The sequence below is a fragment of the Tamandua tetradactyla genome, chromosome 9 (assembly GCF_023851605.1).
Source record: "Tamandua tetradactyla isolate mTamTet1 chromosome 9, mTamTet1.pri, whole genome shotgun sequence".
Taxonomy (NCBI): Eukaryota; Metazoa; Chordata; class Mammalia; order Pilosa; family Myrmecophagidae; genus Tamandua; species Tamandua tetradactyla.
Window position 1 is genome coordinate 48,970,865 of NC_135335.1, and position 15,555 is coordinate 48,986,419.

Sequence of the window (15,555 nt, forward strand, 5' to 3'; positions counted from 1 at the left end):
CCGCTTCCCCTGCGTGGCCCGAGCGTGCGAGGCGGCGCTGAGTCACCAGCTGTTTATGGATTCCTCAAGCAGGCACCGCGTCCTTGACTCGCTTCCACCAAACCTCCGCGGTGCTGCAGCGAATTCCTGAGCCCAGCTGGCTGACTATCAAAGGACTGGGGCGCTGGGGGGGGTCACTGGGGGGCTGCGGGGGGACACTGGGGGGCCAGGGGACACTGGGGGGCTGACGGGGCTAAGGTGGGACTGGGGGGCTGGGGGACTCAGGGTGCCACCCCTGAGCCCCCGCAGGCACCCCTGGAGTCGGGAGCGGGGCCTCTGTGTCCTGGCTCCTTCCCCGGAGATGGAGAGACAGCTGTCCCTCTGTCCCTGGGCAGCTGATCCGCCCGCACAGGCTGCTCTCCGTGGTCTCTCTCGTCCTCTGGTCCCAACATGGACTGCCCTGGACCCTCCCTGGCCTCCGGCCTCTGGGCCTGTGGGGAGGGGTGCAGAGGGTGTGCCCAGCTGACCATGGAGCCCTGCCACGCCTCCCCGGCAGAACGCATCCCTGCAAGGCCCGGGGCTGTCAGTGCCCGTGTCCACGGGGGGCCGCACCGGCCGGGGCTCCCCCCATGCCCTGGAGAACCCAGGCCAGGCGAGGGGCCGCCCACACTTTGTCGGGAGGTGGCCGCAGGCAGCCGGCCGCGGTGGGCACGCACTCCTGAGCGCCAAGTCGGTATCTGTCATTGTTTTACTATTACTGAACGTGAGGTGCTGTGCCCTCTTTGTATCAGAAGTCCTGAGCCCTAGCCTCGGGCAGGCAAGGAGGCATCTTCCTGTGCCGGACCTGCTTTCTGGACACAGGCCGCTCTGCCAAGAGGCGGTTCCTGGCGCGGCCATGCGCACAGCCGCTGAGCTACAGGACCGGGACCGAGCCAGGACGCTCCCCCGGGAAGAGCGCGGCCCTTGCTGGCGGTCCTTGGGCTCTTCCAGAAGCTGCACAAGCCGGGGTGCTGGGCAGTGAGTGCCTGGGGCCTAAGGCCCCCCGGGTCAGTGTGGGGACAACCCTTCCCAGCACCAGCATCCTGGTCGCGCCACTGCTGGACCCAGCCCCCACCTCAAGCCTGTGAGTCACCCACGGGCCTGCCTTCTCTTCCTGTGCCGCCTTGGTCTCCATTTAGCATTAACGAGTCCAGTTAGGCACAGCCACGTGTCACCCGGCAGGCACCCCCAGAGCCATCCCAGGGACCAAATGGTGAGGGGTTCAGGGGCCATCGCAGAAGCGCTGCAGGGACCCAAGGTCTGGGGCTGCCTGGATTGGGGAGCAGAGGAGATGGGGTGCCGCTGGAGAACCGGTAGAGAAATAGCACTTTCCCTTCTGCTCCGGCCCCTGCCCAGGTCTCCCTGGGCCAGGCCTTCCGGCTACGCCCCGGCCCTGCCGGATGCGTGGGGGCCCTGGGGTGAGGTGGGGTGGGGGCTGGTGAGAGGCCAGAGCATGGGGCGGAGGATCCAGGACGAGCCCCCTCCTGTGGAAACGAAACAAAAACCTAGAGTGGGGGGGACAGCAGAAGTGCCAGTGCCCAGCACTTCCAGAAGATAAAAGGAATAACGGAGAGGAGAAAAACTGATGCGACTATGGAAATGTCCAGAACTGAAGATGAAGGAACCTGGGGCCCAAGCAGGGCAGGTGGGAGCAATGGGGGCTTCCTGCGGGCTGGAAGGGAATCGCAGTTTAAAGACTGGAGAATAAAAACCGTCACTCTAAGATTTTACATCCAGCCAAACTTATCCAAAGACGAAGGTGTAAAGGAATATTCTCAGGTGCACAGGGAGACGCCAGAAGATCTGGTGCTGTGCTCTCGATGGGAGCTGCTGGGAGATACGCTCAGACTGGAGGCAAGGCTGAGTCTTTAAGGAAAAGCTGGGGCGGTGGCCAGAGCGGCTGGTGGTCCCGACGGGGGCGGAGGGGCTGGGAAGGTCCAGGGCATGCTGGAAATGTCCCCACCAAGAAATCTGCGCTTCCAGCACCCGGACCGGCCAGGCCTTCATGGCAGCGAGCCCAGGAGGAATGGCCGCTCCTTGGCTGCCCTAAGAAAGCTTGACCCATCAGAGGGGTCAGCAGGGGAGGGAAAGAGAAACCAAGGAGAAACAGGCAATGGGAAATGTACAGTCGATGACAGAAATAAGACCCCAAATAAGAGCGACTGCAAGATGTCTAAACAGGTCAAACTCACCTGGGAAACACCAGGAATAAAACAATAAAGACCATAAAACTAAGAGCTACATTTCTGGGAAAAAATCAGTAAAATTAAACTTTTAGCTTAATGGACCAAGAAAAAAAGAAAGAAGATACAGATTACCAATGATAAGAAACGGGGCATCACTACAGAACCCACAGACTCAGAAAGGAAAATAAGGGAATATTGTGTCACAACATAGGTGAGACGGGCTAATTCCTTAGAGAAAATTCACCCAAGAAGAATAGAAAACCAGAATAGTCCCATATCTATTTAAAAATTAAGTTTGTAGTAAAAAATATTCTAACAAAGAAAACTCTCAGACCATACAGGGTTCACTGGTGAATTGTAGCAAATATTTCAGGAGGAAACAATACAAATTCTATATAATCTATTCTAGAAAATAGAAGCGAACACTCCCAACTAATTTTATGAAGGTGACATTACCGTAACACAAAAATCAGACAAAGCCATTATAAGGTAAGAAAACTAAATATATGTCTCATGAACACAGACACAAAACTTGCCACAAAATATTAGTAAATTGAATCCAGCAGTATATAAATTGGATTTATCCAAGGAATGCATATATAAAATATAAAATACTCAGGTGTAAATCTAACATAACTTATGCAGGGTCTGAATGCTAAAAATTATGCAACACTGGATAAAAATAATTAAAGGGGCCCTGAACAAGTGGAGACACGGCCCGTGGACAGGCTGGGGTCTCCGGATCTGACCACTGATTTAACACGATCCCTTCCAAGCCAGCAGGATTCTCTGTAGGGATCAGCAGGCTGAATCTAAAACTTACAGGGAAAGACAATGGAACTAGAACAGCCAAAACACTTCAGAAAAAGAACTACTAAATGGGGGGAATCCATACGTTGGATTTCAAGACAGCTAAAACTACAGTAGTTAAGACAGTGTGGAACTGGTGAAAGGACAGACACACAGACACAGAGAGTCCAGGAACCGCCTCACCCAAACATGGCTAATTGATATTTCACAAATGTGTAAAGGCATTCCAACGGAGAAAGGGCAGTCTCTTTAACAATGGTGCTGAAACAAATAGATCTTCTAAAACAAAACAAAAAACTGTGACCTATACCTCACACCTTGATAAAAAATTAAAAATGAATCATAGACCTAAATGTAAAATAAAATCATATGACTTTGGGAAGAAAACATAGGAAAGAAATCTTTGCAATCTTCGGTTAGGCAGAGTTCTTAGAAATGATCTATTCTTTAAATTGTTCAACTGGACTTCTTCAAAATTGAATACTTTTACCCTCTGCAAGACCCTATCAAGAGAATGAAAAGACAAGTCACAGGCTGGGAAAAGATGTCTACAAATCATATGTAAGACAAATGACTTGTAGGCAGAATAAACAAAGAACTCTCTAAACTCAACAGTAAGAATGCAAACAACCTTATTTTTAAAATAGGTGAACGATCTGAACAGACATTTCTCCACTGCAAGATACACAGATGGGAAACCAGCGTGTGAAAAAACGTTCTCCATCGCTAGGCATGAGGGAAGTGCAAATGAAAACCGTATCGAGAGAAGATGTGGACAGCGAGATGCACCTGTTCGTGTCGGTAGGGAAACTGAGGCGCAGCCCCTTGCAGGGCATGTGGTGACTCCCCATGAGGCTGGGGTGGGGGTACCATAGGATCCCGCAGCCCTGTATAGACTTGGGGGAGTGGAGAGCAGAGGCACACGCGGACACCTGCCCACCGGCTGCCACCGGCCATCCACGATGGGTGACGAGGCCCAGGCCCGCCGGCTGGGAGCGGGAGGGTGAGTGCAGTGGTGCGGCAGCCAGGTGGGTGGGCCTTGAGGACAGCATGTTGAGTGAAATAAGCCGGACACAGAAGGGCCAGCACCGCAGGTCTCACTGGCGTGAACTAACTATAATGGGCAAACTCCAAGAACTACTCCATGAGCACCAGCCAGCAGTTGAGGGGCAACAGGCAGGGACTCGGCCATCGGTGCTTACGGGGTCCTAGTTCACAGCCACACTGTAACGTTCTCAAATTCACTGTAAGGAAGGCCCAGCGAGCTGGCCCTAAGAGCGGGCATAGGGGCCGGGAGACACTTGTTGGGAAGACGTGAGAATGCTCCCATAGAACGTGCATTGTGACAGCAGGACTGTGCAATGAGAGCAGGAGCTGCGGACGGGTTGCCCGGGAAGGACTGGATGTGGTGGGAATAAAATGGTTAAGAAAAGCATGACGAGGTTCCAGGACGCAGCTGTGAGGACGACCAGAAGCCACCATGGACGCAGAGCCCTGGACACCCACGGGCCACGGCAGGCTTGGGGGACACCTGGCAGCCTCTGCCCAGGACTCAGCACCTGCCTCGTGGGCTCACTTGCGTGCAGTGGAGACGCTGCCCGGGCCCCGTGCGCTGCGCTGCGCTCGGGGACGGCCACGCGCAGACTCTGACACGCGGTCAGGCACCAGGCAGCAGGACAGGCAGAGGGTGGGAGCGGAGCCCCGGGACAGCACGCTGGAGCCTGGGGGGCGGCTCGCCCCGTGTCTCGCTGATGATGGCATTTGATCCACGTGAATGAATTTCAGCCACACAGATTCAGAAATGAGCATCACAGGGCGCAGCGTGCAGCCGGCAGACGTTTTCACACAAGTTAAGGGAGGCTGAGGCCCGCAGGGGTCCTGGGGCCCCAGATCGCAGATCTGCATTGTCCAGCCAGGCCGCTGCCCTGGCTGCTTTCCCTCCGCTGCGTGCACCTCTCCTGCCACCTGTGAAGCCCTGCAGCCAGTGCGGGCGCAACTGGGGGCGGCCCCGGGGACCCCCGGGAGCCTGGAACCACCAGGCCTGGGTCACCTGAATGCCACGCTGAAGCTGCATGTCCAGCCACCCCCAGCCCTGGGCCCAGCCAAGGCCCAGCTGCCCAATTCTGATTCCTGCCTTAGCAGAGATGCACATTCTCCAGAGTCTAAATCATCCCTACGTTTCCATGAATTTATGATGCTTTTTCCTGTTTATCTTGAAGAGGTTGAAGATTGGAAATAAAGCTGGGATTCCGTTGTTGCTGCTGCTTGATTTGTTTATTTTACTTTGTTTGGGAAGTTTTTTAACTCCAAAAGAATCCCTTGCTCTGCAGTCTTAGGGTCGCTGCACTAGAAATACCACAGGAGGCGCTCAGTGGCTAACCCGCAGTGGTTCCAGCCCGAGCAAACTTCCGGAAGCTTCCTGGGGGCTGCAGGGATGTCCAGTGGGATGCTGAACGAGCCCTAGTGGATGGCGTCTACAGGCTCCAGGGACTGCTGAGCCCATTCTCCACAGCGTGTGCGCACGCGTGTGTGTGTGTATGTGAACCATGCCAGCCAGTCAGTGGAGTTCCCCACTCAGCCTGCAGTGTCCCAAGCAGGAGGGCAGCAGATGTTGACGGCCTCCACCAGGTGGGGCCTGGCAAAGTCTTGGCAGAGAGACCCACCTGCTTGGCACCTCTGCGACTGACCCGCTGGGTCAGAGCCGCTGGAGACCAAGTGGGGCCAACAGCCTAGGCGGAGAAGCCTGGTGGCCCCTGGGTCACCCAGGGCAGGACACTCCTCTAGCCCTGCCAGATGTCGGGACACTGAGTGCCCACACACGGCTGCCCACTGCCCGGCCAGAGGCAGCTCGGAGCCTGGAGGACAAGACGTGGCTCACCAGGGCAGGCGAGGCCCTGCCGCCACCATGCAGCCATTGTTCCCAGCCCACCAGTGGGGAGCTCAAGAGACCTTCTGGGGTGCATCACGGGTCAGTTGACCGAGCTTCCCCCTCAGTCCCCGCAAGAGGCAGCTTGTGCCCCCCTGGGTCCATGTGTAGACACGGCCTTGGAGGGGCTCCAGGCTTGGGGCTCCCAGCCGGGAGGGGACATGGGAGGGGCCAGGCGGCCCAGGGGGATGGAGGCCGGGGCCACCCAGAGATTGACAGCCGGGAAACTGACTCGCAGTAAAAAGTTTTAAAAAAGACTTTATGTTTCTTCATTTTGAGCACATATAAGAAAACACAGCAGTACCATTTATCTTTTGCCAAGAATAAAATTCAAATTGGCCACATTCGTCAGCTTGGCGACTTCACACTGACAAAAACCATGAAATGAAAAGATTTACTACTTGAGAATCTTCTTTCCTGACAAGTCACGAAGCCCCAGGGCGCTGCCCAAAGTGCCCTTCCGTCCCCCCAGACGCTGCTCCGGGAGGGCCCCCGGGCTACAGGCTTCCTGACGTGCTCACCCACCCCTCGACGGGCCGTGAGCCCCTCCGAATGGCACCCCCAGCCCATGGCACACCCACCGTCCCTGGGGGGCTAAAGGAGTGGAGGCACTGAGCCGCGGAGCCCTGGCACCCCCAGTCCCCAGCTTCAGAGCAGACTCGACTTGTCCATCTGTCTACCCGCCTGTCTGCCCATCCCTCCCCTCTCCTGGCCCCTGCGGCACTTTGCTACTGTGTGCAGGCCGCTCTGGCCACTGGGGTGGGGGCGGGTGTTAAGGTGAGGGGCCGCCTGCTCTTAGGAAGGGTTAGACATGGCCGGGAGTCTGAGGTCCTGCCCAAGTTGGGGCCGCCCCCGCACTGTTTCTGACCTTCTCAGTGTCCATCCCAGCAGCTCGACCCACCAGAGGCATGGACAGGAGGCAGTGGCCCTGGGAGGACATTTGGCTCCACCCGGGGGGCGAGGTGATGATGGCCAGGTGAGCAAGGTGCTGCCAGGTGGGCAGGACACTGGGGACCTCCCCCGCCTGGCGTTCATGGTCATGGATGGAGAAAGATGGGGAAAAGCAGGGAGAGGCGGGGGGCCCAGGTCCCACGTGCCTTACCCCAGCACTGAGACCTCAAGGCACAGTCAGGGAAGGAGGCGTGACCCAGAGCAGAGAGGAGTGGTCAGGCCGGGCATGTGTGCCTGTGACCCTTCCCTGCAAGGGTCGAATGGATGCAGGGTCACTGGGTCCTAGGTCCCGTCTAGCCCAACCCCTGCCCTGGACAGTGTCTGACGCCGTCTGGCCCCTCCTTCGAAGCAGCCAGGTGCCCCACCATGGGCCCAGCCTCTGCAGCCCATCATCTCCCCATCCACGGCCATGCTCAGCCCAGCAAACTCCACCCCCTCCCCCCAGGGCCACCCTCCTGCTGCAGACAGACAGACGGCCGGCCTGGCACTCACCTCCAGGAGCAGCCTTCCCTCCAGCACGGCCAAGGCTCCACGTAGACGGCCATCTCCGGGCGGGGGCTCCCGGGTGGGCGGCCCCTGCAATGCTGCAGGAGGACAGACAGATCAGCACAGCACAGACAGCCAGGGCTCCCCACCCCGAGGGCCCTGCTAGACCCCAGCCCTGGGCCCCTCCAGCCGGCCGCTCCGACTCAGCCTGCCCCCTGCCCAGTCCCCAGGGCCTCAGGGACAGTGTCAAGTCCCAACAGCCCCCCATGACCAAGTCCCCAGGGGTTCTCGACCCCAAATGCAAACTGGGCCTGGGGAATGGAGGCCCAGCGTGTCACCCCACCCCTTTCCAGGACTGGGTCCCGGCCCCACGCTGCCCCCATGGCCGGTGCCACGCCCTCGCTCTGGGACAGGGGTCACTGCCAGGACTGCCCCCTGGGGCACGGTGGCCGCTCTCAGACCAAAGCCCACAGCCCTTGCACACCACTCAGAGCTCACAGCCCCCACCTGCGGCTGGTCCCTAGGAAGCCCCTTCCCCACAGCCATGGGCGGCCCCAGAGGACAGTGCAGGCTCCTGGTGTCCCAGGCCTGCCTTCGCAGGGGGTAGGGCACAAACTTACGGACGACTGGGCCACAGACAACTGAGGTGTGCTGGTGACCTGGCCCCACGCAACGCCAGCTCCACTCTGTCCTCGGCACTCGAGAGGCAGGGTCTGCTGCCGAGGACACAGTGGGACGGCGGGGCCTGGGGCGGCTCCCCTGATGGGACTGGGGGACCCCGGGGCGGCTCCTCTGATGGGACTGGGGGACCCCAGGGCGGCTCCCCTGACGGGACTGCCCGCCTCTCTCTCCTCTTCTCGCAGATTTGCAAACTGAAGCTACAGGTTATTTTACAGTCTGCACCCACCCCAAGGCCTGTCGGTTCAGCAGGAGCTGCCGCGCAGCAGGCGGCTTCGGCTCTCATGGGCACCTGCCCTCAGGGCTGCACTCCCGGGTGGCCCCACCTGGTGGGGGGGCAGCTGGGCTCCCCCCACCTCCACTGCCCTCAGGTGATGGGGGCCAAAGTCAGCTCCAGCCACCTCACCTAAAAGCGTGTTTATGGTTTGTCTGCCACCTGCTGATGGGGTGCTGTGAAGCTCCAAATTCACACTCATGCAGGCCAGCAGGTCTCCCCCAGTTTCCAGAAAGAGGTGAGCTCTGTCACCAGGGGACATCGGACACCATGTTGCAGGGCCCTGGGGGATGTGGCCGCCACCTCCTGCAGCCTTGTGCAAAGGCATCCAAGGAAATTAAAAGTGATTTATATCTTCCTGGCACTAATTCCTTGTGGTCCTGGGCCCAGCAGCCAAGAGTTCACCAGAGAGTTTGTTAGAAATGCAGAGTCCCAGGTTCCCAGACTACCAGGGTGCCCCCACTTTATCAGGAATGCTGAGTCCCAGGCTCTTAGACCACCGTGTGTCCTACTTTATAAAAAATGCAGATTCCCCAGACTCTCAAACCACAATGCACCCCCACTTTATCAGGAATGCAGGGTTCCAGGCTTTTAGACCACCGTGCGCCCCCACTTTATCAGGAATGCAGAGTTCCAAGTTCCCAGCCCTCTGGGACACCCCCACTTTATCAGGAATGCAGAGTGCCTCCTAGACCACTGGGCGTCCCCACTTCATCAAGAATTCAGAGCCCCAGTCTTCCAGCTCACCAGGGTACCCCTATTTTATGAAGACTACAGAGTCCCAGGCACCCAGACCACCATGCACCCTCATTTTATTAGGAATGCAGAGTCCCAAGCTCTTAAACCATGGTGCCACCCCACTTTATCAGACCGCCGTGTGCCCCCACTTTATCAGGAATACAGAGTCCCAGGCTCCCAGACCGCCAGGTTCCCCCACTTTATCAGGAACGCAGAGTCCCAGGCATCCAGACCACTATGCATCCCCACTCTATCAGGAATGCAGAGTCCCAGACTCCTGGGCTGCCGAGTGCCCCCACTTTATCAGGAATGCAGAGTCCCAGCTCCCAGACTGCTGGGTTCCCCCACTCTATCAGAAATGCAGAGTCCCAGGCTTTCAGACAGCTGGGCACCTCTACTTCATCAGGAATGCAGAGTTCTAGGCTCTCAGAACACCTTGTGCCCCCACTTTATCAGGAATGCAATATGTCAACCTCCTAGACTACTGGGCGTTCCCACTTTATAAAAAATTCAGAGCTCCAGGCTCCCAGCTCTCCAGGGCACCCCACTTTTTCAGGAATGCAGAGTCCTGGTCACCCAGACCACCCTGCACCCCCATTTTATTAGGAATGCAGAGTCCCAAGCTCCTAGGCCACTGTATGCCCCCACTTTATCAGAAATGCAGAGTCCCAGGCTCCCAGACCACCGGGTTCCCCTACTTTATCAGGAATGCAGAGTCTCAGGCTCCCAGACCGCCGGGTTCCTCCACTTTACCAGAAATGCAGTCCCAGACTGCCGGGCGCCTGCACTTTACCACCACGATGTGCACGCATGCTGAGCTGAGACGTGTCCTAGCCCCTCCCATGACTGCAGCCTGTGGTCTTGGCCCTCTTTGCTGGGCTGGGGGCACTTGGCACAGAGGGGGTCTCACCGCCCACTGGGCTGGCTGAGGCCTGTCCCTCCCCTCCTGCACCCCGGGGCTGAGACCGTGTGGGGCAGGGCCCATGATGGGGGCGCATGGGGGGCACCCCGCAGGTTCCTGTCCCACCTGGCCCCACAGCCACAGCTGCCCGTGTACATCCCCACAGGGCAGGAGACCAGCTCCAGTCATTTGTCAAACAGAAAGTGCGGTGGTGGGTGCCACGGCTAGGTCTCCCAGGGGAGGTGGGGACCCCCACCGGCCTCGGGCAGCATAAAGCCTGCTGGGCTCATGGCAGGACAGGGCAGGACCCGTGGACCTTCCCTTCAGGTTCTGGCCTGGGTGCTGACCATTCGTGGTCCTTCTGGACACACTCTGCCTCTATCTAGGTGGTCCTGGGAACCCTAAACCAAGTGAGGGGCCTCAGGTCCCACCCAAGGCAGGTCCGGTAGGGCAGGGTTTGTGTTTATCCAGAAGCCAAACGACATGCAAGCACTGGGAGGGCAGAGCAGGTGGCGAGCGGGCTGCCCTGGCATCCAGGACCCCCAGGAGGGTCACATGGGGGGTTGGGAGGGGCCAGTACCCGGCCTGCGCTGGAGGGAAGACAAGGGTAGAGTCCAGGTCTCCCGATGGCCTGGTCTGGGCGCCCAGACGACGCCAGGAAGGAGCCAGGCTCACCTCTTGCGGAGCCAGCACACTGGGCCCAGGAGGAAGCCACGCGGCCTCCTCGACCGGACGAGGGCAGGGGACTGCGCGCCCAGCCCGGTCCCGGGTCCTCGGCTGCCCCACGCCTTCGCAGGGCGACGTGACGCGCTTCTCCTCTCGGGAGGGCGGCGCGTACTCCCACGGGGCCAGGGTAGGCCCCTCGCACGCCCGCGCTCCCTGTGGACAACAGCTCAGGCCGCCGCAAGGTACGCGGCCCCCTTGGGGCCTCCGTGGGCAGCAGGGGCTCGCCACCGCGGGGGCTGGAAAGTGCGACAGGCGCGGCCTGGGCAGGGCCGGGCCCCTCAGCCAGGAAGCAGGTGGGCACACTCGAGGCGAAGGAGCGGCGCTCTCCAAAGCTCAGCGTCTGGGTCCGGAGCCAAAGCCCTTTCCCGCGACCTGCCCCGGCCCTCCCAGGCGCTCGCGGAACTTCTCTCAAAGGCAGCGAACACTGGGGTCCGAGGACACTTGGAGGCGTCTTCAGCTTTCATCCCTCCTTGAAGTCAGCTGTGTTTACGCAACACTGACACTTAGTGGGGTGTTCTCAGTTGCCCTAAAACCGTGGGGTCCTTCCGTGCTCAAACGCGGAGGATGACCCGGGGCCAGAAGCTGGTCGGGCGGCCCCGGGGTGCGCGGGAGGAACTGAAGGAAACGCAGACAGGGCTCGGGTCCTAGCGACCTCCGGCCCCCTCTCAGGCCGGCCTCCACCCGCCCCCGCCCGGCCTGAACGCCCCCCCGCGTGTAACCTGGGGCAGGAGGCGGTTTGGGGTGTATTTTGCCAGGACTTCCCAGGCTTGCCTCCTCCGCACACCGGAGGCTGGGGGCTGCGGGTGCCAGCAGCTGGGGACACGGTGACGCACCGCCCACGCGGGACCCTGAAGACTGCCTGCTCCCCCAGCGCGCGGGCGCACAGCAGCCGCGGCCACCCGGGAAGCGCGGGGGACTGGGGGCGAGGGGGCGCGGCCGAGCAGAAGGTGCGCGGTGTCCGCCTCGGCTCCCGCCGAGCTCCCAGGTCCCAGGCCCCGCCTTCCCGCCCCCTGGCCCCGCCTTTCCCGCCCCCCCCACCCCTTCGCGCTTCCCCTCCTCCGCCGCCACATTCCTGCGGCCGCCTCTCGCCCTCGCTGTCACGCGATCGCGGCCACGCCTGGCCCCGCGCCAGGGCCTCGCGTGCGAGCAGCGCCGCCCGCCCGGCGCCCGCAGCCCCTCGCGGTCCCCTCACCCGGGCCGGGCTCTCGGCGGCAGGAAGGACCCACGGGGCTCCCAGAAGGTTCTGGGACCAGGCCCGGAAAACCGTCCTGAGGGGCCTGGGGGTGGGGGTGGGATGGGGTCGGGAGCGCTGCGGCTCAGCCTCTAGAAGCGGAACAAAGCCCCTGGTGGGGTTGGGGACCAACCTGAGTCTGCAGGAGGGGCCCAGCGTGTCCTCTCACGGTGGGCCACATCCATGGGGCAGCGAGGATGCCACGGACAGCTGTTCCCTCTGGGGCCTCCACGCGCCACTGCCCCCAGGTTGCCTGCACCCGCCTTTCTCTCCCTGGGGCTCCCTTTCCCTGCTGGCACTACATCTCCTGTCCCACCTGGCCTCCACACACCTGGGTCTCCTCGCCTGTGATGCAGACAGTCAGGCCTTCTCTGTAGTCCTGGCGGCCCCTTCCCCAACCCAGTCCATCCTTGGGCCACCCCTGTGCCCAGTAGGGATCCAAGTGGGGGTGCAGTCGGGGAACAGAGGAACGGAAGGAGGGGGGTGAGGTGACCACCCTGGCCCCACTCCACCTGGGAGCCACGTGAACGGCAAGGGGGAGGCCTGCGCTCACAGCCAGACTCGCCGAGGCTCCAGCTCTACGGTCAGCCTGGCCTGGAGGACGCCAAGCTTAGGGACACTTCTGACCTCTCCAGACCCCCAGTGCCAGCCTCAGCCCACAGGGCAGCCAGGGCCTGCCAAGCACAGGGGGAGTCCAGACCCTGCAGCCTTCTGAATTATATTCTGCTGCCGCTAGGCTGGGGCCGGGCTGCTGGCCACAGATACCCACTGGACTCGGTGGGCCCACCTGTGCACGCTCACAGCTCCCCTTCAGTGCCAACAACAGAGAGGGCATCGCTGCCTGGCAGGCTTTTGGCCCTGGAGAGCAGGTGCACCCATCCGGGCCATGCCGGCGGCCTTGGTGCCCAGGCCAGCCTCTGAGTGCTGCTCCCCCATGTGCCCGAGTGAAGCCAGCCAGCAGGCGAGTCAGGCACACCCGGCCCTCAGTAGGTTCTACCTGCAGATGAGACACCCCACGTGAAAAAACTGGAGTAGATGAGACACCGGTCACAGTCAGCCGTGGTCAGCGGCTGTGCCAAGCACAGTGGCCGGGAGGCCCAAGGCAGTGGACACTCCGGGCTCAGCAGGTTGGAGGGGCTTGAACGCAGGCTGTGCCCTGGCCTCGCAGAAGGCCTGGCTGGAGGTGGAGACATGCCAGGAGGATGGGGGTCCCAGGCCCGACGAGCTGGCGCGGCCAGAATCCAGAGGCTGCCCACCAGCCCCGCATCCTGGGGCCATCCCTCTCATACTCAGCACCATCTGCAGAAACCAGGCAGGGGGAACGGAGATCCCCGGAGCCCCCAGCACAGCCTCAGCCCCAGATCCTTCCAGATCCTTCTCCTCCCCTGCCCCGCCCAGCCTGCCCCAGGATGGGGGCGTGGGTCCACACAAACGCCCGCCAGGAACCTCGTCTGTACTTGAGAGCCTCACGGGCTGTGTAAAGTGATCCACCAAGGGCTGCAGAATTAGCTCCAACATTTTTCTTGGTTTAATTTCTTGCATCCCTGAAAAGGTCCAATTCAGAACCAAAATAATTTACAGAATTACCACAGTGACAGCAAATGTCCTTGAGAAAGTGCCACCCAACAACACGGATCGGGGAGGGGGAGCCTTTCACAGGGGGTGCTGAGGGCAGGTGGGAGGCAGGTGGGAGCCCTGGCACAGCGGGTGGGAAGGAGGACACGCTCTGCGGAGGCACAGGGTACCTGCTGCGTGGGAGCCCAGGGGAGAGGAGGTGATGGGGCGGGGGGTGGGGGCAGGGGGGCTCCCCAAGGGACAGGACCAGGCCCAGGACCTTCCACAGGGGAACCCGAAAAGATCAGAGGAAGGAGTTAGTTCTGCCAAAATTCTGCTCAACCTTTTCTTGTAAGGCGGAAACTGCAGCGAAAGTGCAAAGCTCCTGAAAGGTGAGGGCAGCCTCGCTCCTCTCCAGAGCCTCCCTCCTGGGCCCCAGCAGCCCCTGCCACACCCAGGCACACAGCTTAAAGAGGCAGAAGGTCAGAGCCTGCAGTTGGTGGTTTCAATTTTTTTTTTTTTTTTAGTATTAACTAGTAGTAAGAAAAGCAATTGTAAGCCAGAAGGGTTTTCTTGTAACAAACCATCAACAAGTACTGTTTTCTACCTGCAACCATTTGGAAACTTTCCAGCATAACCAACCCAGCCCTAGGTGGTTAAGATTTGAGGTGTGATGCTGCATTAGGATTCACAAGCCAGGTTACCATATTCAGTTTTATTCTGTTTTAAGGGGAAAAAATGTAAAAGACCCAGAAAAGTTGAAATGTGGATTACAATTAGGGCAGGCCATCTCTTCTCTGGTGGGGTAAAGTCCATCAGGAAACCTTTATCTGCTGTTACAATGTTTAAAATCATATGTCTGTTTATGCCATTTAAACTCAGATGATATGTAAACATCTTGTGGCAAACACTAGCAGAGAGAGAACTTTAGCTCTGTGAGGGACCCCACGGGTGTTTCTTCCAGCACCGTGTAGGGAAAGGAATGACGAACAGCAGAGCGTGCAGGGGAAAAGGGCCACTGAGGCCAGCAAATGAGAAAGGAGGTGCAGGAGCCTGGGGTGGGGGCAGCGGGGATCAGGGCGTGGACATGGGTCTGTCCTGCTCCTGAGAGAACGGGAGGGCCTGCCAGAGCTGCACAGGGAGTGGGGGTGGGGGGTGGGGGCTGGCACAATGGTCCGCCTGATTCTTGAGAGGACCAGACACCTGGCAGCAGGGAAGGCAGCGGGGCAGATGTGACCAGCAGCATACAGGAGGAATGACAGGGGCTGGCTCATGTCTACAAAATCTAAATAAAACTGCCCAGCAAAGTAGCAGGCTCCTGGAAACATCTGAGCTAAAAGGGGCCATAGCAGTGAGGAACTTCAAGAGAGAAGCAACTCATCATGTACGAAGGGTCCTTATGAGATGAAAATTGATTTCTCATCAGAGACCATGTAGTCCAGGCAGCAGTGGGATGACATATTCAAAGTGCTGAAAGAACAAAAATGTCAACCCAAAACTGTGTATCTTGCAAAACTATTCCTCAAAGCTGAAAGGGAAATTAACACATCCCAGAAAATAAAAAACTGAAAGAATTCATCACTAGCTGGCCAGTCCTGTGATAAATACTAAAGGGAGTCCTTCAAGTTGAAATGAAAGATGCTGGATAGCAACTCAAATCACACAAAGAAATAAAGAACCCAGCAGAGGCAACCACATGGGTTAGTATAAAAGACAGTATAAATGCATTACTTGCTTATAACTCTTTTTTTCTTCTATTGATTTAAAGTACAACTGCATAAAAAATTCTGTATTCATGAGCATACAGTGTAGTTTGTGACAATAACAGCCCAAGATGCATGTGTAGAGGGAGATAACTGGAATATAGGTGGAGTTTTTGTATACTATTGAAACTAAGGTGGTATTAATCTGAACTAGATTGTCGTAAATTAAGGTGTTAATTGTAATCCCATAACAACCACTAGGAAAATAACCTTAAAATGTATAGCAAAATAAACAAAAAGGGAATTAAAATTGTACACTAGAAATTCCTATTTAACACCTAAGAAGATAGTAATGTAGGAATACAGGGGCAAA

General features: G+C 58.6%; 1 protein-coding gene across 1 annotated transcript in view; it reads right to left on the reverse strand.

The window, feature by feature from the left end:
• The window catches only part of AHRR (aryl hydrocarbon receptor repressor), a 122,765-nt gene that overhangs the window by 37,778 nt on the left and 69,432 nt on the right, over nt 1-15,555 (reverse strand). The window contains exon 4 of the mRNA XM_077116775.1: nt 7,384-7,475. Within this exon, the coding sequence (XP_076972890.1) occupies nt 7,384-7,475 (92 nt within the window). The remainder of the gene's footprint in view (nt 1-7,383; nt 7,476-15,555) is intronic.